Source organism: Cydia strobilella, chromosome 20, assembly GCF_947568885.1.
Source record: "Cydia strobilella chromosome 20, ilCydStro3.1, whole genome shotgun sequence".
Classification (NCBI taxonomy): Eukaryota; Metazoa; Arthropoda; class Insecta; order Lepidoptera; family Tortricidae; genus Cydia; species Cydia strobilella.
The window spans coordinates 9,519,586-9,545,037 of record NC_086060.1 but is presented as its reverse complement, the minus strand read 5'-3'; the positions used below and the strand labels follow the sequence as shown (position 1 = coordinate 9,545,037).

General features: G+C 36.6%; 2 protein-coding genes across 2 annotated transcripts in view; both read left to right on the top strand.

Moving 5' to 3' along the window:
- Positions 1–7,668: 7,668 nt before the first annotated feature.
- On the top strand, positions 7,669–15,313 carry LOC134750675 (uncharacterized). Its single transcript, XM_063685908.1, has 4 exons — positions 7,669–7,761; positions 10,077–10,221; positions 12,322–12,416; positions 15,242–15,313. The coding sequence occupies exons 1-4, from the start codon at positions 7,743–7,745 to the stop codon at positions 15,271–15,273; spliced, it is 291 nt and encodes a 96-aa protein (XP_063541978.1). The 5' UTR covers positions 7,669–7,742; the 3' UTR covers positions 15,274–15,313.
- Positions 15,314–19,793: 4,480 nt separating this feature from the next.
- Positions 19,794–25,452, top strand: part of LOC134750528 (neuropeptide F receptor) — a 95,824-nt gene continuing 90,165 nt past the window's right edge. Inside the window, exon 1 of the mRNA XM_063685724.1 lies at positions 19,794–20,128. Coding sequence (XP_063541794.1) covers positions 20,108–20,128 — 21 coding nt within the window. The 5' untranslated portion in view covers positions 19,794–20,107. The remainder of the gene's footprint in view (positions 20,129–25,452) is intronic.

Here is a 25,452-nt window from a genome sequence, read left to right as displayed (position 1 = left end):
CGATAAGTACACACAACACAAACATATCACAATCTACATGCATACATTATGTACAGTCGAAGGCAAAATTATCGATCCAGACAAATGGCTCAAAAATATGTGATCACGACTTTATTGTCCAAGGTGTAAGAGCCAAAAGTCAAAAGCATTTATTTGTTCAACATAGGTAAGGTACGTACACATATTTTTGAAACTTTGGGAATGTATATATATTTATGCCCTTGACTGTACCTACATAATATGCTAATGTTCTAATGCAAATTATTAATTTAAAAAAAATAGTACTTTGTTAATTCACGAAATAAAAATGTGCGTGTCAATACTTAGGTACTTTCGTATTTTTGCATGCAATTAATGTTACCACCCTCCCGCGAAAATAAATACGCAATAGTTATTTACGATACAAGTGCGGAAAAGAGGAAATTCAAAACGAGTGGCGACTAATTAAAACACGACCGCAGGGAGTGTGTTAAATCGACACGAGTTGCGAATTACCTATTCGCACGTGTATCGTACAACGTTTTACAGAAGGTACATATGGCCCTTTAAACTTTCGACAAATGCACCAAAAGTGCTCTTTTACGCACTAGTGCGAGAAAGTAGCACCATATGTACTGTAATAGCTATTTATGCAACAAGTGCGGAAATCATCTTTACGCACGTGTATCATACAATGTTTTACTATGCATTGTGCGAGTAAATAAAAAAACATATAATGGCAAATAAGTTTAATTATAAAAAAAATCCGCACTAGTGCGAGAAAGTAGCACCATATGTACTGTAAAAAAAAATTGAAAACAAAAAGCACTAGTGCGGAAAAGTAGTACTTTCCGCATGATATGGCTCCGTAGGAAACGCACTTTTCGAGCACATGCATTGTAAATAAATATAACAAACCACCACCAAAAGTACAAAAATAGACACGGGTTTCTTCTATCATCAGGCGGTCTAGCATAAGTTGCGTTTTCGCGCGCGAGTCCATACTTGAACTCGCGCTAGATGTATGGAGTCGCGCGCGAGAACGCAACTCATGCTAGCAGGTCAGGAGATGCTTGATATGTTGACGGTCTGACATCCGGCAACGGAAAAAATCCTTGGTTTCACCATGCACATACTTATTCACATCTATTGAAATCACATTTTATTATTTATACAGGGTGCAACATTTCTTGAGAGTGAGGTGAAAATATAGTGTTATCTAAGTGATCTTCAATCGAGTTATTATAATTGTAATGCAGGATTAAAAAGTAAAACAAAGTCATTAAAATTAAATATTTTTATATCGTGACAACCCTACAAAGTTGACATTTTAAATTGACACGTCATGTCATTCATCGGATCTACTTGCTAGGGTTGAAACATACAGATTTTTGCACTAATGTTTACTACATACAAACTGTATTTCAAAAACGGTTAGAAATATTAACGTGATTAATAAGTGAAAAATAAAGTTTAGTTTTGGCTTCGTACTTCCATAAAAGCAATTCCCCGTTTGCATTAAAGTCCCTCATTCTGTTCCATCCGATATAAAAAGTCAATAAATGTATTGTAATACTACAAAATTTTAACGTTTTTTGATGATTTCCAGAACTCAGGTGTAACAAACATTTTAGATTAAAATTGAAGTTAAAATAGTAATTTTTTTAAAGGCCCACTACTCTGTATTGACTATATTACTAACTTTCTTGAACTCCTTGTATTTATGTTTATTTTAGTTTATTATTAAAAATATCAAGAAGCAAACTATGTAAGCCTATCTCTGTGTAAAAATATACAAATAGAGATTTTTATATAATTTTCACGTAGGTATGATTTAGGTAATCAATGTACAGGCAGTTTGAGCCTTCAACACCATTTTTGTACATTTCTACGAATTCTAAAAAAAACAGGACAAAAGTAATAAAATAAATTTCTTTTGGCCGCAAAAAAACCTAATCCGTCTAATTTGAATTACTTTCAGCCAATAATAGCACAATCGGAATAGGACAAACTGCGAAATCTCTTGGACAGTGATGAAATTTGGTGTATATTATTTAAAGGTCCCTTTTTCATGTCCACACCATTTGACATTTGGGGACCTCGAGAAACCGCAGCCATCTTGGAAACTGGCTTTCGTTTCGCCATACCTATACGTAATTTGAAGAAATCCGTCCAGTATCCTGGACTTCAGGGTGTAGAGAATCATCAGTACTGAAACCCATTACCCTACTTTCTAGTTAAGTCGCAGTCGAGTAAAATGTTGATATTGGGGTAGTTCATGTACAAATGTATGGACATAAGTAAAATTCCTATTCATCTACGTTTCATATCAAGAGAATGTCCCCTGGAAGAGTATAAGTGCTCAATCTGGATTCAGCAAGTATTTTCTACAAGATTTAATTTTTCCGCAATGGTATGACTTTTTTGTGTAGAATTTAATAAATTTCATCACTGTTTAACAGATTTCGCAGTTTGTTATATTCCAATTGTGCTTTAAAGGGAAAGCTAAGCCGTGGGGGCTTTAATAAATCTCTTTTAGATTGTAAATTTGTTTGCTGGAAATACGCGTTCATGTTCTAAGACGCAATGTATTGCAAAATTTGTTATGTTTAAAGGTTGTTTTTTTTTTTTTTACTAGCCTAATTTAGTGTCCCACTGCTGGGCAAAGGCCTCCCCTCGTTTCCTCCACTCGACCCTGTCGTTTGTAGTGTCCCGCCAATCCGGATAAAATGCGTCTAAGTCGTCCCGCCATCTCCTTTTCGGCCTGCCTGCACCCCGGCCAGCACCATCTATGGTGTTCCGTGGGTCCCACTCGGTAACCATTTTGGCCCACCTTTCAGGGTGCATGCGGCAGACATGCCCAGCCCAGTCCCACTTAAGCTTAGCGGTCTGGACACCTACATCTACAACTCGAGTTCTGGAGCGCAGTTCCGTGTTTCTGATTCTATCAGTTCTGCGAACACCTAGTATACTGCGCTCCATCGCTCGCTGGCAAACCTTGAGTTTGGACTTTAACGCCTCAGTTAATGACCATGTTTGAGCACCGTAGGTTAGGATAGGCAGGATACACATGTCGATGAGTTTGCGCTTGAGACACAGGGGAAGGTCGCCCTTCAATAGCGCCTTCATGGACCAGAAGCTCTTCCAGGCGTTGTCAATACGTCTATTGACCTCTATGGTTTGCCTGTTTTCGAAGGAGGCTATCTGGCCCAAGTAAATGTACTCATCAACATACTGTATAAAGTTTGATAAGCAACATTATATTTGGTTACTACGGGTCAGCCGCATTCGAGGGAAGCCAGTGCTGTCAAACTGGTTTAACTTGGCAGATATAATGAATACAAATTTATTTGTTATAACTTCTTAAAATGCAAGCGAAGCAAGCAATACATTAACTATGAAAAAGTTATAATCTAAAAATTTCATAATTTTAAAAAGTTGCTGAACAAATGCTGGCCAGCCCGAGGCGTACAGCCCCCAGTTAAATTGATGATTGATTGAATGATGATGATGATTGATAAAAACTACCCTATGTCCTTTCTCGGTGACCCAAACTACTATCTCCATATAAAACTTTGTCCAAATCGGTTCAGCAGTTTAAGCGTGAAGAGGTTACAGACAGACACACTTTCGAATTTATAATATTAGTATGGAAGTATGGATATGGATTAGAGAATTGTACATACTTTTGACGCGTAGTATGAGCCGTTACTTTTGACGCAAAACGCCCTTCGCTCTTAAAAGGGCCTGCACCATAAACAAGATAGAAAATTATGTCTATTACGAATAACATTGACCTTTTTGCTTTTTGGAGCTGAAAAAACAAATACAGATACATTTACTAGAGATGGCCCGAATATTCGGTAGATATTCGGTATTTAGCAAGTTTTCCGATATTCTTATTCGGCCAAATTCAGTTAGTGCCGTTATAATTTCGGCATTTTTTTTTATTGTTTGTCTTGTTGCAACACTGTAAAGTGTAAACTTTTCCAGAATTTTTCAAGTACTATCTTCATTAGGTTACCTTTTCGAGTAGTTAATAATATACGCTATGTTGTACGTTTAAACGAGCAATTCTTGTATATTATGTATGTTCGGAAAAACATCCACGAATTCAAGCTTAACAGTGATATCCATAACTATAACACTAGAAACAAACATAAACTTGCTGTGCCCGCCCGCCGCCTCCGTAAGGTTAGTACGTCTTTCGTCGGGAACTGTACACGTTTTTATAACAAAGTGCCCGCAGACATAGTAAATTTGCCACATAACAAATTTAAGTCACATGTTAAGCGCTGTTTGTCTAGTAAGGCGTACTATACTGTAAAAGATTTTATAGACGATAAGGATCCCTTTAAGACAGTAGCTTGATCTTGATAGTATGATACAAATTTAAGCAATATTTGTTTTTGTTTTAGTCTTTTTTTTTCTGTGAAATAACCATACTAGTGTCCAGTAGAACTGACTCAAGAGACCATCATGCTCTCGCTTGATTGTATTGTTTTAATTAATTTTAGTTTTGGTCACTTAGAGACCTTATACACCTCTAAGATTTTATTATGTTTTAAATTTATTTTATATGCAATAATACCTTTATTTTTAATGATTCTGACAGGTAGAGACATTTACATCTCTATGTCAATTTAAATTTGTAATTTAGTTATTTATAGGTAGGCATACTTCTTACGAATTATGTTGTGATTATGTGGCGCTATGCCGTCTTTAATGTAACATACAAGCACAAATGTTGTATCTCACTGAATTAATTTACTTTATACATATTAATACAGCCCGGCAACTTGAACATGTCATGCTCGCTTAAAAGTCTTTGCTTACGGTGGCGTCGTTGATCGGGTCGCCACTTTCCCGAATGAAGGTTGAGGGAGACGATGGCTGAGATACGCGTCATACTCGTGAACGGGTGCTGTTTGTGGAGACCGGTCTGTTTAAGTTTACACGGGCTTCATTTTACCTAATTAACTTTACTTTTGAGTGGCATTAACGTGAGGCACTTCATTCGGTTCTTGTCTGTTTGTCTGATTTAATATCTTGTCTTTTTATTAATTATATAACAATTCAAGTCTTGGAGACCCTTTACATCTCTGGATAATTTGATGATCTTTTTTATTATTATATACATTTTATCTCTGACACCTAAAAACTTTTACATCTCTAAACAATTTTAGTACTTCTGTCATAGACCTAGCATTACATAGACCAGCTATACGCGTGCGCCCGTAAGGGATAGACATAGATGACGTCATAAACGTGGGGATACCATATTGGTAAAAATTACCCCAATATTTGATATCACGTTGGGGCGATTACCCTGGAGGCAAAGTTAGCTTGTTTGACGGTATTAAAAAATTGTTAAATAAAATGTCAATGGGCCGCTCTTTTTAGGCGTATGAACAATGAAATACCTCCTATAATTCGCGCAGGTGGTACAAAACTAAACATGTTTAGTAAATAAAATGTATTATGGGTTTTAATTTAAAGAAATCACAAATCGCAATCACACCAATTAATGTACACCACATTTAATCTTCACAACATTTGTTTATTTATTTTTTGGAATTAGAAGTACGAAAAAACTTCGAGGTCAAAATTACCCATAAATATATGATATTTTCATCTGGTATCCCTAACATGATTGTTATGCAGCTAAATTAAGACGAAGTTAAAAATGGCTGACCTCAGACTCCTACCTACCTACGTAATTTGGGCGGATAATTTTACAAATAATGTTTTGTTAATTTGCGTAAATAATTGTGATATTTTTATTGAAATCGTTTGATTCTACATTGCTTTGAGTGTAACGTAATTTTACGATGTTATTCTCACATATTGCGTTAAGAGGAAGGTGTAAAATACCGTACTTACGTGTGAAAGGTTATGATCTCATATTTTTGCTCAGAGCGGCTATTACAGCCGATTACAGAACAATTCACCAGTATATTATCAAAGTTCAAGCATTCAAAACGCTATCCATCACTATATTTCATAAGAGAAAGCACAATTTCATACAAAACAACGATAATTAAACAAGCAACGAACAAACATGACATGTCACGTACTTATTTGTTTGCCACAACCTCGGTTGTGGCAGCGGTGGAAAAGTGAAACTATGACAAGGAAAAACAATAATAGCGCTTTCTCTGCTACTCCTACTGAAAGATACATAAGACTATCCCGTTCGGTCATTTTCCCCCACCACTCATGACCGATCCAGTTATACTAGATTCATGACTTCTGTTATTTGTATAGTTTTTATTAGTTTTTTTTTTCTTGTGTAATTTAACATTTATATTTATGTAATTGTTTTTTTGTAATTTTGGATTAATTTTATTGTTTGTAAAAATTGACATGTAAAAGTGCCCCTGTGGCCTATTTGCTGAATAAATGTTTGATGTTGATATTTATGTTCGGGGATCTTGCAAACGGCTCTAACGATTTCGATGAAATATTGTTTTGCGGTTACCGCGATAGTTATTAAATATAAGCGATATAATCCGTTTTCATAGTTTTGTTTGATTTCGATGAAATCTGCTATATGGGGGTTTCCGCGAAAAATCGATCTAACTAGGTTTTATCTCTGGGAAAACGCGCATTTTTGTGTTTTTATATGTTTTCCGAGTAAAGCTCGGTCTCCCAAATATTAAGACATGTTGAATCCATAGGATCTTTGGGGTGTTGAACATTTATTTGTTAGTTCCTTTGCCTTACTAACTGCTAGTTTCTAGGGAATTGCCTAGAAAGCGATTCATTACTGCTAATGTAATTGAAGCGTTTTCGAATGATTTATTAGAATGTTACAGCTATACCGAATAATTCGCCGAAATTTTCGGCCGAATATTTATATTCGGCAAACCATTTTCGGCCCATCTCTAAGATTTACACAAACCGAGGTGCCAATGGCATTATGGGCAAAGCTGATTGAAGCCAGGAATCGGCTACATTTGTTTATTTACAATTACGCTTTTTTTTGGAACTTCATAAATACGGATGCCGTTTGAACCAATAAATGGGTATTTCTAGCGGTTTTTGTATTTACATCTGCTCATTACATTAAGAATTGAGAATATATATATACCAGATGAAAAGTCAAAACTTCTTCGGAAATAGAACCTGTTTCTGACCGGGTCTTTGTCTAATAATATTGATGATTGATAAAAACTATGTCCTTCCTCGAACCTCGGTAAATTTTCAAAAATTAACTACGGGGTCATGATTAAGTGTATCTTAAAAAAATTCTTAATTAATGATTACACGGATAAATTCTGCCTGGTTTAATTTAAATAAATAAATAAATATAGGACATTCTTACATAGATTGACTAAGTTTCTCGGTAAGCCCAAGGAGGCTTAAATACATAGAAAACACCCATGACTCAGTAACAAATATCTGTTCTCATCACACAAATAAATGCCCTTACCGGGATTCGAACCCAAGACCATCGGCTTCACAGGCAGGGTCACTACCCACTAGGCCAGACCGGTCGTCGGATTTATCGCCCGCATTGGAATTACACACGCAAAAAAATAAAGAAAAAGTTACTATATTTAGGCTGTATTTTCAGATTTTTAGCTTAAATATTTAATATTACGTTCACTTATCTTTACAGCATTTTTACAGTTTGAACGATTTTTACCGACAACAGAAACAACTAACTTTTAAAATGTACCGTGTGAATTTATTGATCTGAAACTGTTGACGATCTCTGATTCATAAATGTTTATGTTCAGTGCGTGTGAGCTGCTGATATGGGTTGGTGGTTAGTAGGTAAAGTATAGTGAAGTCTGTACCTACGATAAAATGTAATAGTAGAATTCGCTTATATATATAGTTCTCCTCATCGTTTTCGATGACGGCGACCCTAAATAAACATTATGGATGTTGTCTAGCGTGAGCCCTAATGTGGCTGGCCAGGCCGAACTTGTTCTTATATGCTCTATTGCACGTGTAAGTAAAGTTGGTCAGCTGCGTTGAACGTGTACACGTAGAAGGGCTTAGGTCTCGCAGGTAGAACTCGCTTAATAAAATCTATTACGTACTCGTATTCCGATTTCTGATCCTTTCTACTTGTTCTCGTAAAAAATTTCACGTTTAATATGATTTAGGGCCGGTGGCACCAAACCGTCGGTCACCGTTAAAGCGTTCGCTAAATTTTATAGTATGGGAATTATAGTTCTGTGCTCAGTGATGTTGATCAGTCTGTCAAGTATGGTTGGTGCAACTGGCACTTAAACGTGAAAAATTTTACGTCCTGCTAAAAATTTCTTCAGAATCTTCTTTAGCGGGTATTTTATTTCGGATACAAATACATCCGTATTACGTTAGTAATAGCTTATATTGGGTGTGTTAGAAAGTATAATTATAATTACAATTGTTTTACTGTATTTCGATGTTTTAGGTTATGTTATATTATGAAATACATTAGGTTCAGTAGTTTACGGGTCATAGTCAAGATAACAATCATTTATCGACAATAATCGATTGGAAAGGGAAATAATCATTTCCATACATTATTTAGATTTCGATTTTTAAACGACTTCGAAATTTTAACTTTTTTCTTTTTTTTATTGTTTATTACCTTTTAAGTGGCGACTTCACTAAAAAACTTTCTAGTTACTTATATATAAAGCGCCTGTAAGAAGATTTCTAGCAAAATTTTTTTTAAGTGATCTTCGTAACTTTACTGACCTAAGCTATGGTCCTAAGAGTGTGTTGAGTACTTAGGCCCACTTGCATCATCCCACTAACCCAGGGTTAACCGGTTAAACCGTAAAACCAGTGTCAATTTGTACGTGTAACCATAGTAACTCCAGGTTTAACCGTTTAACCTCGGGTTAGTGGAATGGTGCAAGTGGCCCTTTAGTCTTAGTAAAAGTACCTAACTTCAGTTTCACGAGTGTTAGCTGAGCGCTAAGCGTTTATATTTTTTGCTGATACAATTATTTTTAGGGTTCCGACATCATTCAAACATCATTCTAATGTCAGTGAACGTTCGAATTGGCATGTAAGCTAATTAAGATAGGAAATTTTTCGAATTTAAACTGTTGTGAGACATACTAACATTAAATCATTTTACGGTTTAGACTCACTTGTCAAACATGTCGCGCGACTCGCGACTCGCGCGAGTGACTAAAACAAGTGAGTCTAAACCGTAAAATGATTTAATGTTAGGAAATTTTTGTTAGTAGGTCTATCAAACAATATTGTAAGTGTCTTAAAGCTATGCTTCGATTTTAGTATTTATTTCCGATGTATGTAAACTTAATGCTTTGAAAAGCAAAATTTTTTTTGGAGTCAAATAGGTACCAAAGAAAATGTAAAATAATTATTTAAGACCCTCCGAGTATTTGGGGCATTTTCTATGAAAAGGGACCTTATTGTCGATGGCACTTACGCCGCACAGCGTCGCGCGGCATTGTATTTATATCGGAGCATCGTTTATAATGGCGTAAGCGCCATCGACAATAAGGTCCCTTTTCAAAGAAAATACCACATTTGGGTCCTACACACTTCATAGTAGGCTTAACTCGTACACGTTTTTCACGTAATGTTAAGAGAATCTTAGCGGCCAACTGCCTATCAGTCCGCCGGACGATATCGGACTGTCAGTTGTTCGGAACTGTCAAATTTTTGTTCTAACTGACAGGCCAATATCGTCAGGAGGACTGATAGTCAGTAGGCTCCTTTAAGTAAATTTTTATGATGCACCCTAACCTAACCAGGTGGGATAAATTTTTTCAGTACTTGAGACACAAATAAGAATAGCTGCATAATATTTATACCTCTAAAGTGTCGTTAATTTTTAGGGTGCCGTACCCAAAGGGTAAAAACGGGACACTATTACTAAGACTCCGCTGTTAGTCTGTCCGTCTGTCTGTCACTAGGCTATATCTTATGAACCGTGATAGCTAGACAGTTGAAATTTTCACAGATGATGTATTTCTGTTCCCGCTATAACAACAAATATTAAAAAGTACGGAACCCTCGGTGGGCGAGTCCGACTCGCACTTGGCCGGTTTTTTAATATATTGTCCACAGAAGTGACCTTGTGACCTATTTAATGAAAATCACTGTCGTTCTAGTACTGTCGTCTCTCGTGGTGGTATCAGCAAGATACCAATACCGCCCAACCGTGATCAACTACCCAAAAAACGCGGCGTTTTGGGCGACGGACTTCTTCGTGCACGGATGCAAGACTTTCCTCAATAAATGCGCTCAGTCGTACAAGTGAGTAAATGTACCATTCGGAATCAGACTAACGTAACAGGGCGGACACGCTATACATCAAAAATTACTTGCGTTTCTATGTGTGAACGGCACGTCTATACACGCGGCATGCGTCATTGTGTAAGTTGCTTAAAAACAGAACTGAGCGGTCGGCAAAAGCTCGTCAATCTGCTGTTGCGGGGCGAGGTAATTCGAATCGGGGCGGGGCAGTGCGTGGCCGTTCTGTATGAAAATACTATTACTTATTATGTGCTTTCGTTCCCACGTATAGTTTTCGCCTTAGCCGAAGCCAGTCGCGCAATGTCGTGGCCAGGACGTAAACCAGCAGCATCGCAGGAAATGTCATACGTAATCAATAACGCTGCCGGGATTTGTGACATTTGTGGCAGCAATGCAGCCGACAGTTACTGTCGCGCAGCAATACTGCAGCAGTAATGCTACCCACTGTATTACTACAGAAAACGTCAAATTTACTCGATTAAATTACCTTTCATTCTGTCAGCAGCAATGTCGCGACGCAGTACCTACTTGTGACTACCTCCTAAGTGACTTTTTGATTCCGGGGCATCGCGGATAGAATGCCGCAAGCGATCCCATGATGCTCCCCTGACGGTAAAGAGGGTGAAACCGCAGATGTTAGTGGGTATTCTCCTCCCCTTCCTCTGGCTAACAAAGGATGTACAGGAGGAGCGAGTCCCACATACCACCCCCCAAAGGGCTTCCCCAGCCCGGGGGTGAGATGCGTAAATGCATTAGTCAACGTCAGTAACAGTGATGTCGACAATAGGCTAGATGACACATTTTCATTAATGGTATCAATCGATCAGGTTTATTTTTAGGATCAAATGTCTATGGGACCCATTGCATTAAAGCAATACAAAAGTCAGAAATGATAGTCAAAGCCAGGCAGTCGTACATCACTCGCGAAACTCTTCCAACAAAACGATAAGTGAACGTGACGTCAAGTTCACTGAGAGCCCATTTTGAATGTATGGACAAAATAAGAAAATTGCGTTTTTGTCGGTGAAATATTGCGTTTATGTATATCATTGCTGTACAATATTTTTTTGGATAAAATGTAAGGAATCGAATGGTACCCTTACTTTTTTCCTTTTCGAAGTTGAAAAATTACTTAAATTTTTCAACTTTAAAGTCCTGTATTTTTGTATTATTTCCATATATCATTTTAATATCTACATTATTGTGATAAATTACTCATTTGCTATCTATGTTACTAGATCTTGTTATAAAATTCAACATGTGGCATCATCCCTATTGTCGCACCTGTCACCGTGGTGAAATAGGGTCTGGATGCATTTATCAGCAACTGGACGGGTAGTGTACTCAATCCGGAAGATTTGAAATCCAGGCGGGAGGTCTTTGCCCAGCTAGGCACTTTATAGGCTATTAAAAAAAAGTGGCTGTAATTGTATCACAGAGTAACCCGTTTTCATAGCTTTTTAGTATAGTTACGAAATTTTAAACAAAAATATCCGTTTAACAAATTATTTACGTAACCCGTTCTAGAATTATTTCCGTCCGCCCGCTAGAAAAATATGATTTGTAGGTAATAATTGCAGATTTATTACTTTGCCCACGTTTGATAATAGTGTAATGTTGCTATGTAAGTTATTACTCGATGTAGAAAAAAAAAAGAAGTTTCTTCTTAATCTGTATGAGGAAATAGGAAAGTATTTATTTTTGCTTAAATAGGTTACTGTTTTCCAATATTAAATACGAAATACACCGTCATTCTGTGGACGTCCCTTTTAAGGTAACGGTAAATACACTTAGGTCACTTTCTTAGGACGTCACTTTCTAGGGATTAGCAGTTCGTATTTTTTTATATCGTCATTTTCTGAAAAAGTAAATTAAATAATTTCGACATTTTAAATTTAATATAAGGGTCATTATCTGAGAATATGTCTGCGGTTGCGACTAATTGCCACGATTTTTCATACATTGTGTAGGGTCGCGGCAATTAGACCGCTGGCATATTATTAAATTTGAGATTGACCGACAAAAGGACAGTACAAAGCTAATCTTAAAAAAAGTTTGTATACACTGAATGATAATTAATATTATAAATATTATTTACAGAATGCAAACCGTCTGCGCCGTTTCATACAACGACGAATACAAAACCTTCCCAAACTACTGTGAAATGCAATATGTAAATTGCAACTCTTGGCGGAGTGAGTATCTCATACGAATTTACATAATAATAGTTCTTCTAAGAAGATATTGACTCCCGCAAGGGTCCCACAAATACATAGGTCTTCCACAATGCAAATCATAGTATCACTACCTCCCTACCTCATGTAGAGAGGCGTTACGAAGTTGTATGCATACTATTTGTATGAGTACTGTAAGTTGTATGCATTCTATTGACTCTATCGCCTATAAACGGGCCCACTGACTATCAGTCCGCCGGACGATATCGGCCTGTCAGTTAGAACAAAAATTTGACAGTTCCGAACAACTGACAGGCCGATATCGTCCGGCGGACTGATAGTCAGTGGGCCCCTTTATTTAGCTCCGGATTGAGCTTTGTACATATTATAAACTGTAATAGATGTCATATGTAAAGAAAAAGTGACGAAGCCCTCCAGTTCAGTTCTAGGGGTTCATGGCTTTAGCCGCGATAGCTAAAGACGCCGGTTCGAATCCGGCCTTCACCACTGGAGGGCTTCGTCACTTTTTCTTTAATATATGACATCTTTTACAGTTAATATTTATATATACATAGTAGTGTGACTACTTAAAAAATACAAATCAAAATATTAAACAAAATAATTGGGTTTGTTTCCAAAGTTGTCTATGTACATACATATTATTAAATTATAATAAGAATGGGATTGAGCATAAATATATACAGATGTAGTGAATACCATCGTATTTTCAGGGAAACGTACTAAGGTCAATCATGCAGTCTCAGTACAAAAAGTACTGATGTTGACTGAAGGAAGTAGGATGACAAATACGAAAGTTTCCGAGAAAATACGATGGCAAAAGATTGTTCACTACATCTGTTTAAGTTAGACGATCGGTCTGGCCTAGTAGGTAGTGATGTGGGTAGTGACTGCCTGTGAAGCGGATGGTCCTGGGTTCGAATCCCGGTAAGGGCATTTATTTGTGTGATGAGCACAGATATTCGTTCCTGAGTCATGGGTATTATGTATTTAAGTATTTATGTATTATATATATCGTTGCCTGAGTATCCATAACACAAGCCTCCTTGGAGTTACTGTGGGACTTAGTCAATCTGTGTAAGTATGTCCTATAATATTTATTTATTTTATTTATACTTATTTATTTATCTGTATTTTTTATTAAGAGAAAAGAGCTGCAAGAGCTGTAGCTTTTCCTCAGTCATCCGTTGACCACGAACGCTGTAAAGGGTTCGAAACATCGGGATGTATTTATTATAAATTCGATATACGCGATATATTTCGTTTCTATATATCTGTTAGTTTTATTTCAAGAGAAAAGAGGACGAGCGGTTCCCCCAACGTAGTCCCCATTTCCCTCTCTGGGTAGCTATTGACATTATAAAAAATATTTTTACAAAACTAGACCAACTTAATTATTATCTAAAGCTTCGTTTGTTTTGTTTGAGATTTTTTGATAAATAACTTTAATGCTAATCAGTTTGAGTTAATGATTAACGTCTTTTACCGGAGACGAGGATGTTTCCCAAACATTTATCAATCAATCAATCAATATATTTTATTTCAGACTAATGTCCATAGTGTTAGTGTACATTCCCTTAAACCTATGTTAGTTAAACCTATACTAACCTATAATAACTTATAAACTAATCCTCTGGATCCCATATGTAAGTACATTGTCCCAATGTTTCCAGAAGGCGCAAGCAGGCGACTCTAACACTAGGCGCACGAGGCTGTTGGAACTGTCTCGCACGCGACGCATCAGGGAGGCAGTTCTTTTGCGTATTATCGCACCGAAGCAGTCCGTACGCGCCTCCGCGAACATACCTGACGCGCTGCAAAAACGAGGCAGTCCCAACAGCATCCTGAACCCATTGTTGTACTGGACGCGCAGGGCATTTAAGGCTTTTTTAGTATAATTTGTCCACAGGCTGCACGTATAAAAAGTTTGCAAAATGCCTTAAATAGCGTTATTTTGGCATTCCCGTTACACCGCGCAAACCTGCGATGCTTTATGCATGAGTTTTCATGAGCTCAGTAATAGCTTTCGTGTTTTCCAAAACTTGACGAATCGTACCACAAACTCATTACATTTTGATGGAAGCCGAAGAATATTCAACGAGCTAAGCAATTTGCCTTAAAACATCCTTCCAAGTTATGATTGCCTTGTTCCTTGCATGTTTCCTGGTCCCTATGCACTTTACCTACAGGCTGATTTTCTTATATCTGATCTTACTTAAAGGAGGCAGACAAACCCGTAATCGCGAAAATAAAATGGCTGTTTCCATAGAAAACATTAACATGCTATTTGCCGAAATATATGCGACAGCAGATTTTTTGAGATATGTTCAAGGTTAGCTCCATAGTAAAAAATGTTCAGTATGTCCTACATAACCCCTCCGAGTCCCCTCAGTCGTAATAAAATCATTCGGTACATAAAAACTGCAGGTCAACTGATATTGTTCATGCTCGCATAAACTACTACCTACCTAGTTGGGATTAGGTCGGGTTCGCAGTATCGGCCCCAACGACTTTTACATGATATTCGTATTGTGAGGCAACTGAAGTAAAGTTCTAAGAACAAATTAAATTGCTTTCTTATGAAAATGTTTTAATTTGTGGTTTTACAAGTAGTCACACTACTATTTAAACAGCATATACAAAGGAAAAAAAAGGAGCTTTTGGTCATTTTTTTCCTTTGTATATATTTTATATGATATTTATTTCATTTATAGTTTGAAGTAGTTATAAAAAAAACGATTTTCCCTTCTCCTTCTTGTGCAAATTTCCCAGATTTACCCGTTTATTTTAGTTCCGTGTAGGTACTTTTTATTTCATTTTTATTTCAGATTGGCGAATTTTCAAGCGCGAGCCTTGCTAAGAATCCTTCAAGATAATTTAAAATAAATTACTGCAAGTAACATGTATTTTTTTTTAACCCAATGATGTTCTGATATTATCAGAATACTATAACAGTTTCAGTTTCAGTGTCACGGTAAATATCCCGATCTATCGACGCATTAAAGTCTAGTGATTTCAGAATACTATTGGCGACCAAGTCCCAAAGTTACACAATTTAGACTATAGATATCTATGAGCATTTTAACCTGTTTTGACTTTTGACTTACGGCATGATTCGAACTTTAAGATACGTCAAAAATTTGCTAAAGATACGACATGTGACAGTGACGTTTTTGTTTGAAGAAACGGCATTTTTGACACTGACATATCCGATCCATATCGTATCTTTAGCAATTTTTTGACGTTCGTTCGAATACTTACACTACCAGTATTTGTGACATATGCCCACCGCCTCCCCTGGCTCGGCCACGTTTTAAGAATACATGATCGCGAAGTAAAAGAACATACTTGGGATGCTCGGTAGGGGCACGCCACGCCGATCGGACGTCCCAGATCGCTGGGACGATGCACTGTTGAAACAGACTTGCGTGATCTCCAAGCCGATAACCAACAACTGAAGGAAGTTTGAAGACAACTCGTTTCGTAGGCTAAGACTCATTTTGGGTCGCTGGGCCATTGAGTAAGTAAGGAAACATATCTACATATAGAATGGAACATTTATAGGGACCAAGCTGAAAGGATAGTGTTAGCATAGTGATAGAAATGTGTTTCTTTAAAAAAATAAATGAATGTTTCCTTTAGTTAAAATGAGCTAGGCACTTTCCCACCAGGGCCCATTATTTTTTTCCACACAGTATATCGTCGCCTAGTAGTACCCATAGTAAATAAAAGCTTTGCTTAAGGGGCCCACTGACTATCAGTCCGCCGGACGATATCGGCTTGTCAGTTAGAACAAAAATTTGACAGTTCCAAACAACTGACAGGCCGATATCGTCCGGCGGACTGATAGTCAGTGGGCCCCTTTAGTTTGGGGATAGGTAGATCTGTGTAAGTGCGTCCCCAAATATTTATTTATTTATGTCAATTAAGTCATATTATACTGATATCGGAATGACATCTAACTTAGGTCATTCAGATATCGGTAATTTCGCTTGTACTTTATCCGTAGGTACATGGAATACCATGTACTGATGATGAATAGGCGCGGGCGAGACGCACGCTAACTAAATAACATGATTTTAATATATCATTCTTTTGTCAGTGTACTTTTGAATTGGCCTGATAGACAGCATGTATAAAACGCCTAGTTCAAACGGTTTACCCAATGTCCCAGTAGATGGCGCTGTTAACTCCGTCAAACTAGCGAACGTTAGTTCAACGTAGTTGAATAAGATGTTAAACTATTTATCTAAACGCATATCATAAACCCTCTATGATGCCTTCAGAATCCGTAAATATAAATAAGTCCCACAGTAAGCTCAATGCCTGGCTTGTGTTTGTCCAGACGAAGTTTATTTAATTTAATAAATGTACTTTTATAAAGTACTTTTAGTAAACAAATCAGTGGCAGTTATCCCAGCACGATTCCGTCTGGCTCGGTATAATATATCTTAATAAATATGCGGCTTTGATTATTAGGCGGGCGGAACGTGCTTCGCATTTAATTTATGGTTTTAAGCCTATATGGTACTGTCAGTAAAACTATTAGCTTAGTACCTTTGCATACAAATATTTATGTACATATATATGTACATGCCGTACTGTGTATGGTACAAAAAAGAGGGGAGGGAATCTGATAGAGCGATAGGTGTCTAAACGATGTCATTTAGTCGTCATTAGAGCGTGCATTTCGTTCGTACTTGTCCGTAATACCTGCATGTGTACTTAACACAGTTAACACGTTGTCGTTTTGCCTATACGAAGCATTATTTCCGCTACATACCGGGAAACCCGTGTTATCGACTACGACGTAGCGGTACGTAGCTCAGCAGTGAATGTTTTAAGTGCTGCGCCAGCGAGACACGCGGTCGAATGATAGCATAACGACATCATGTTGACTGTGAATTTATTTCGAGTAACACCTAAACTATAAGAAATTCAAACAAGACCTAAGTAATTTGATAACCTAACGGATAAGGCTTGTTTCATAATGCCAATAATTTCTGTATGTAGGACATAAACACGTTTTTATGATGTCGCAAAACCAAAAGCAAATACCTACACAAAAATAAACTACACTTTTATTAACTGTACTTTTTATTAGTCAGACTAAAAGCATTTATTTACATGAAAGATATAGTGGTAGTTACTACTAAACTAAATTAATAACTAGCTTGAAAATTAAGCCCTTTTGAGGCATTGCACCAACTACCAAGGATGCTGGAGGCATTTCCTCGTTGTATCGCAATGCTGATACGTTGTGCGTGGAAGCCGCCAGCTCTTCGGTCACCAGTTACGTCAACCATACGCTTCGCGATTTCTGCAAACAACTTGTGCGTGCTGGGACCCTACGAGTATTTCAACTTATCTCGGCCTTCCCTTTAAAACCTTAAAAATATTCAGCACCACACTTATTATATTAAATAAACATTAACTTAGTTTGACAGTGAATCATAAATCAATTAGAAAGTGATTTATTTAAGTGAGTAACATCCTGAGTACCGCCCGGTTTATTTAAAAAGGTTATACAGAATGTTCTACGTTTTGCGGCCTATTTTGCTTAACATTTTGTTAATCCACGATGATTAGGCTTGTGTCGGTCATGAACTAAGAACTATTAATAATGAAATCATATAAAGGACCGAAAGGAACTAAATCTATTTGCACGCTCTATGATCGGTCATTAGGTCTTTTAGTTCAGTGGGATTGGTAAGCGCTTGACATGAGTGAAACAGAAAAAAGAATAAACGAAATGGTTCACAATGACGCTGGCACGAGTACGAATGAGATAAAAGAGTGACAAACAACAGTCCTGAAAAGTATGAAGAAAAATCAAATATTTTTTTCTTTATATTTTAACTTTTTTTATTGTGTCAAGTTTAAATGTTTAACTATCATATAGTATCGTACAACTTGAACTGTAAATCAGTTGCCAAAGGTTTAAAAAAAACTACCGTAAAATCAATTCATATTCATTCCCAGCTCTCAACGACCGAACTGAACTAAAGGAACTAAAAGACCGAACTAGTTCGTTTGACCGATTGACCGAGAGCGGAGCGCTCTCTGTAGTGACCGAGCAGGCACAAGCCTAATGATGATTAACTGAGTACTCAAGCAAAAAATGTAAAAGCTCTGACTAGATTACTTTTTTTTGATCTCAACTGCCGTCGACGCGTCGGCAGGCGTCGGCCGACGCGAGCCGCGCCGAACGACTTTTTCGCTCTTATTGCGCAGACATAAAGCTTTTTCCTATCGGCTTTTGCCGATTCCGCGTTGATATATTTGGGGAGACCCTAAGGTTCAATGCCGCATTCCTTCCCTCATTGTCTCAAGGGAAATGAGTGATACCTACAGCGCTAAACAATACAGCTACTGCAACAAACTGTTACGAAAGCATGCCACCATTAGTCAGCCAGGCGTTTAACCTTTAAATGCATGATTTTCAGAATTCCGTACCCAAAGGGTAAAAACGGCACCCTATTACTAAGACTCCGCTGTCCGTCTGTCAACAGGCTGTATCTCATAAACCGTGATAGCTAGACAGTTGAAATTTTCACAGATGATGTATTTCTGTGGCCGCTATAACAACAAACTATAACTAAAAACAGAATAAAATAAATATTTAAGTGGGGCTCCCATACAACAAACGTGGTTTTCCTGTCATTTTTTGCGTAATGCTACGGAACCCTTCGTGCGCGAGTCCAACTCGCACTTGGCCGGTTTTTCTTTTTGCCTGAAATTAATATATGTGTTACATAATTGTTTACTGATTCTGAAAAAAAAACATCGATTTTCACAGCTAAATCAGTGATAGAATTTATATAGGGTAAATCTTAATTTATGTAAATATACAATTATTGGTAAAAGATATATGAAAAATCACACTACCATTAGAAATTTACGCTATAAGGATGGAAACACAGGCTTTACTAAATACAAATACATAATTTATAAATCTCTCCGTTTTGTTGTCAAAATTAAAACATTTTCCCCTCGTTTACATTTAAGCCATTGTTTTGCTTTTAATCCCTCATTTTCCACAAATAAAAACCAAAAACAATTTTAAAACTACAATGGAAGAAAGGCAGATTTTTACTAAACGGCTGTCGAAAGAATCCAACAGCGCAAAAAGTAAAGAAAATTCAGTCGAGACCGCCTTTTGTTTACCCTACAAGCATTATGTTTACACACGCAAAAAGGTTCGAAAAGGTAAAACGCGATTAAAAAGGGTCGCAACTGTCTTATTTATTCATAGGCTTTGCACTCGATCTGCCAGTCAATGAATTTCGAAAAAAAAAGTAATGGTGTTCTATTTTCAAAAATGTTTCAGCTAGACGAACACTGCTTGGTGCTAGTTCAGTCTTGATTTGGGAGCAAGGGAGGTCGCACGCGTTTCATCCTTTTGCGAAGCTACGACACATTGAAACTTTTGCGAATTTCGAATTTTCAATAACGTGTATTAAAATTAATGTATTTTTTTATATTGAGTAACGTTATTTAAACAAAACTGTTTTTTTTTACGGGAATGCGTGATTTTTAATTGGTGATTTTATTAATGGTTATAATAGTGTTTAGTCAAAATAGGTGGACAAGAGGTAATAGGCCATGTCAGGCATGACCAGCCATACTGTAACGGTCAGACTGTGAATTGGACGTTATGCGTGTACCATATACAGAGGATTTTAACCATCCTGATGCCTTTTTATGATGATATCGTAAGTATTTTTTATATATTTGTTATTAAGAAAAAGCTAGTATTTAATTATCAAAAAATATTAACTGTACCGATCCTTAAAAACGAATTGAACAGCAAAACAGCATTCTGTGAAAATCAGATTTTTTTAAGAACAATTTTTTGTAGAATAAATTTTTTTTAGTAGTTTTGTTATTTTTTTTTAAGTATTTTACTATTTCTTATTTTATTAAAAATATTAACAGATTATATATTTATGTATGTTTTGTAAGATTGGGTCCATCCTTTACAGGAACACGCTTTTAATGCCTCGACCGATAGTTAGACAAGTAAATTGAAATTGTAGATACAGCCAAAGATTTTAATTTCTGACCAATTTTGTACCTTGTCACAGTGACAATAGTACAAGGTTTCTAGCGACTTTCATATTGATTGTATTGTCACTGTGACAACGTACGAAATGGGTCATAAAACCGCGTGTTTTATTTTATTTAACCAATAATACTCAAATTAAACTATAATGAAGCATTTAAATGTTGTTTCAAAACCGTATACAAGACGACGAATTTCCTTATTTTTCCTTTCCTGTTCGGTAGTGAACCTGCCTACAAAGACCTCCTGGTCCTGCGGTCGAAACTTAGAGGCATTTATACAGAGAACAAATTTATGTTTATCACAAATATTTTTTGTTCCTGCGTTAACTGGAGGGATCTCTTCCAAAGGGATAAGTGCCTTTGTACTAATGACGAATGTTATTTTTCCTGTTTTATTTTGATTTTTGTATAATAAATTGGTTTAGGTACTATTACTAAAATACTATAATTATAACCATTGTATTAAAGGTGTTTTATATAATGAACACAAGCCTTATTGAGCTTACTCCACCTAATCCCATAGGTCCATTGCTGTAAGATTGTCCTAAAATAAATAAATAAATATTATAGGACATTCTTACACAGATTGACTAAGTCCCACAGTAAGCTCAAGAAGGCTTGTGTTGTGGATACTCAGACAACTATATATATAATATACAGATACATAAATACATAGAAAACACCCAAGACTCAGGAACAAATATCTGTGCTTATCACACTAATAAATGCCCTTACCGGGATTCGAACCCAGGACCATCGGCTTCACAGGCAGGGTCACTATACCCACTAGGCCAGACCAGTCGTCAAAATAAATATTATTTATCTATTTATTTAATATCCGGACTCATCACTCTTCGAATCGAACAAAACAACTTCTCGCATCAAAATTTGCAGAACTCTTTGTTCACAGAAATCTTTGTCATTTTATTAGACAAAAGGAATTTTCCGTAATAGCAACTTTCGTATTCGTAATAGTATCTCTCGTCTTCGGTTTTTTCGTTCTATATTTCAATTATTTATCCCCATACCCTTTTATTTGCGTGAAGGCTTTCCTTTTCAATATCGATTTGCCTTTTTCCTGTGCTTTTAAATGATCTTGGTAGGTAATAACAAACATAGATATAACTCCGTAATAGATGGATACAGTCTAAAGAAAAAACTTGCCTCGAAAATCAAGAAAATTTGATTCTCGTTCAGAGGGCGCTACTAGCTTTGGCCTACTGTCGTATAGATGGCGTTGACGGTTTCGTTTGCTATTTAACAATTTTAACGCATATATCAGTGAAAGAACATGGGTCAAAATCATAAAAATAATTAATGCAAATAAAAAAAATCATTTATCCATATTTAAATACATTTTATCGTATTTTTATAAATATTTATTTTTAGTTTTAAAGTGTGTCGACAGATGGCAGTGAATTTACTGGGGTTACAAAATTTACTATGACAGTACCGCTCTAGTATAAGTTACTCTATGGTAATAATAAGGTACTCATTTGTAGGTTGTTTATTATAACTATAGAATGGATCATTAAAATTTAATAAGAATGAAGTTTTAATGTACCTAAGTAGTAGGTACACGGATTCGGTAAATCTGTTTAATTTATCGATTCGACCATTTAGCACTGAATCACTTGTAGTATATTTTTTAAATATTTTATGAAAAATCTTAAAATACTCTAACCTCATATTATGCGTAGATAAAAATCTAGTAAAGGTTTTTTCAGCTCGCTGTGAACCTTCATTCGTTTTTCAGTTCTCCTATTCTCGCTTTAAATATTTTCTACATTCTCATTTAAATAACGTTCTTGAACTAAAACTACTGCCATAACTTAATTAATAAATTTTTTGTGTTTGTGTACGTCTTAATTTAATTTAATCGTATATTATTATGTAATTCGTTTTAAATGTTTTAACCTTATATGGAAATATTTTCTGGATTAAATAATTTCATTCATTCATTCATTCATACTAGAATCCCCGTACTGTGATTTAATAGACACTTTTTGTCACATTGAATTTTGAAGTGGTGAAAGAAACCGTTGTGATTTGGAGTCCAGTGTGCTTTTAACAATTTTTGAATTAGGATTTACCAGTCTTAGGTTCATTTTTTCTACTAGTTATAGTATTTTTCAAACAGATTGTATAAGTTTAAGAAACACATTGTATAAGTTACCCCTCTGTGCACAGTAACCCCACTTGACTGTAGGTACTAATCCTAAAATCTTTCAGTTATTCTCTACAGTAACATTATATTGTATTTTTATCTGTAACCACCATCTTTATGGACCATATCGTTCCGCCATTTTATGAAGATCGATCTTGAGTTATGTGATGGAGCGGAAACATTGTCTCATTTATAGGAAAATATTAGGTATTAAAACAGTGTAAATTTTTATTTACATACAAACTAGTGTTGTTAGAAACTCGTATCTTTTTTATTTAAGTTTAAAGTACTCGACACGTTTTTTTACGAGACCCTGCGCTAAAAAGGCTTTCGAGTTTTTTAGGTCCCGAGTACCCTACCCCTACCCTATTGACCCTATTTTTAGCGCATCTCAAAAAAACTAGAGCCTCTAAATAAAGACTCCATACTAGTACATAATCAGTAAAGTATAAAAAGCGTTCTCGTGTGGTAACCTATGAATATTATACAAAGATAATGCAATTTGTTTTTTTTTTTGACGTCAATTTTGTGAATGATTCTCTGGGAACGACGCAAGTACAAAAAACTCGGGTCTAACAAGCTGATAATAATAATGATAGAAAATGAGCGTAAACTTAACTTAAATAACATAGACATAAATTAACTTATTTAAACTAAAACAGCAAAAAAACTAAAATAAGAACGTAATTATAAGTGTAAGGCCTGAGTGGACGCTCGAGTTGGGCGTGCAGCGGAGCGGAGCGTGCAGCGTGCATGTTAAACAAATGCAAACGTATGCGAGCGGCCTTAGTGCACGCTGCTCGAACCCCTTGGATGCTCGACGCCACGCTGCACGCCCCGCCGAACGCTCCGCTTCGAGCGTCCACTCAGGCCTTACACTAAGAAGAACACCCCATGCAGCAGTTCCGTCTGTTTCCTCGTTGTACCGCCAGGGCGATATTACGTTGCGAGAAGCACTCGCCGGCCCTGAGGGCCTACCACGAACCACGTTCGACGTGTAGCCTCTCTGTCGCACTTGTTAACTCGTACGTAAGTGTGACAGGGAGGTAACACGTCGAACGTGGTTGCGGTAGGCCCTTTGGGGGTCTCCTGTGGTGTCCACACGGTGTCCATCAGCCGTGCCGACAGAGCCTTCACAAAAGCCTTCATGTTGGTTTACCAAGGGCCCAGTCTCTACAGCAAACGCCACAAACTCGTAGTCCTTAAGTAAGGACGAGTGCTGTTGATAGAACTCAAGTTACGACTTAATTATACGAGTTAGAAGTATAAGAACAAATTAAATTATTCTCAGAAAATGGTTTAATTTGTTTTTATTTCAAGTAGAAACACTACTATATCACTACATAGTATAAAACAAAGTCGCTTTCCGCTGTCTGTATGTCTGACCCTATGTATGCTTAGAACTACGCAACGGATTTTGATGCGGTTTTTTTTAATAGATAGAGTGATTCAAGAGGAAGGTTTATATGTATAAATTGTAAAGGTTTTGTGTAAATTAGTTGAACTAACCATGCGAATCTGGGGCGGGTCGCTAGTAAATTATACGCTGTGTCTTGGGCACTGGAGACCTTAGTCACTTTCTCTTAGTATATGAAATTTAAGTGAGTAAGTAAGTAAATGTTCTGTATTGCACCAAAATTATACATTCTACATAAGTACATGTATAACCAAAGAAACACACAAAACAAAAGACAATATTTCAGTTATTATTTACAACGACGGGACTTAATCGCGTAAAATAAGTTTTAAATTTACCTCCGATGTTGATGTCAACTTTAGCCAGTCTTCTCCGAGACCACGGGGACAACGCCGTCCTCGAAACGTCGGAGGTAAATTTAAAACTTATTTTACGCGATTAAGTCCCGTCGTTGTAAATAATAATGAGTAAAAATCGTGAAAGTTTAAATCAATATTTCAGTTTTTAATTACATAAATTTGAAAAACAGTTGAGTGATAAAGCAGAGGATTTGTAAGCGGAGGAGTATGTATTATATTATATTGACGTCTAGTACTCACAACACAAGCCTTACTGAGCTTAATGTGAGGTTAGGTCGATTTAATGTACGATTGTTCCGTTATTGACCGAGCGAAAAAGGTCACCGTTTCATTTTGGCAAACATTTTTTTCGTTATTATTTACAACGACGGGACTTAATCACGTAAAATAAGTTTTAAATTTACCTCCGACGTTTCGAGGACGGCGTTGTCCCCGTGATCTCGGAGAAGACTGGCTAAAGTTGACATCAACATCTTCTAGGCGCGCGAGTTTTTCGAACTACCCGCACTTGGTCTTGTTTATTAACTTGAACGTTTTGCGCACTAGGGATGCTACCGGGTCGACATACAACACTGACAATATTCGATTTTTCAACTTTCGATATTTGATTTCGCTTACACTTACTAATGACTGGGTTCCATGTGGATGAGATCTTAAAACCTTCGTCTCGATTGAAATTTCTGTTTCTTGATTTCAATGGCTTCGTGAAATGGGGATTCGTGAGCTCTACTTAACAGCTCACAAGATCCACTAGTTTATTGGTTTTAAGTACACTTACAGATGACATAATGGGATAAATTACTATTTAACTATTTTAGCTACAAGTAGGAGTGAACGTGCCGATTACTTGTGTTAAGGTGCGTTGGGGTAAAATTGAAAGGGTTTCTCATGTAGGGTAAGATGAAAAGACGCCCGTAATGTTTCGGCATATGGACGATTTTTTGTCTTACCCCTCATGAAAAACCCTTCCAATCTTACCCAAATCCATCTTACTTAATTAAGTATTTAATTAGTGGTAGTTTATATTAC

Excerpts from the sequence above, each read along its gene's own strand:
- LOC134750675 (XM_063685908.1), top strand. Across the intron at positions 10,222-12,321 it reads AAATGCGCTCAGTCGTACAA|AATGCAAACCGTCTGCGCCG; the intron begins GTGAGTAAATGT and ends TATTATTTACAG. Across the intron at positions 12,417-15,241 it reads AAATTGCAACTCTTGGCGGA|ATTGGCGAATTTTCAAGCGC; the intron begins GTGAGTATCTCA and ends TTTTTATTTCAG.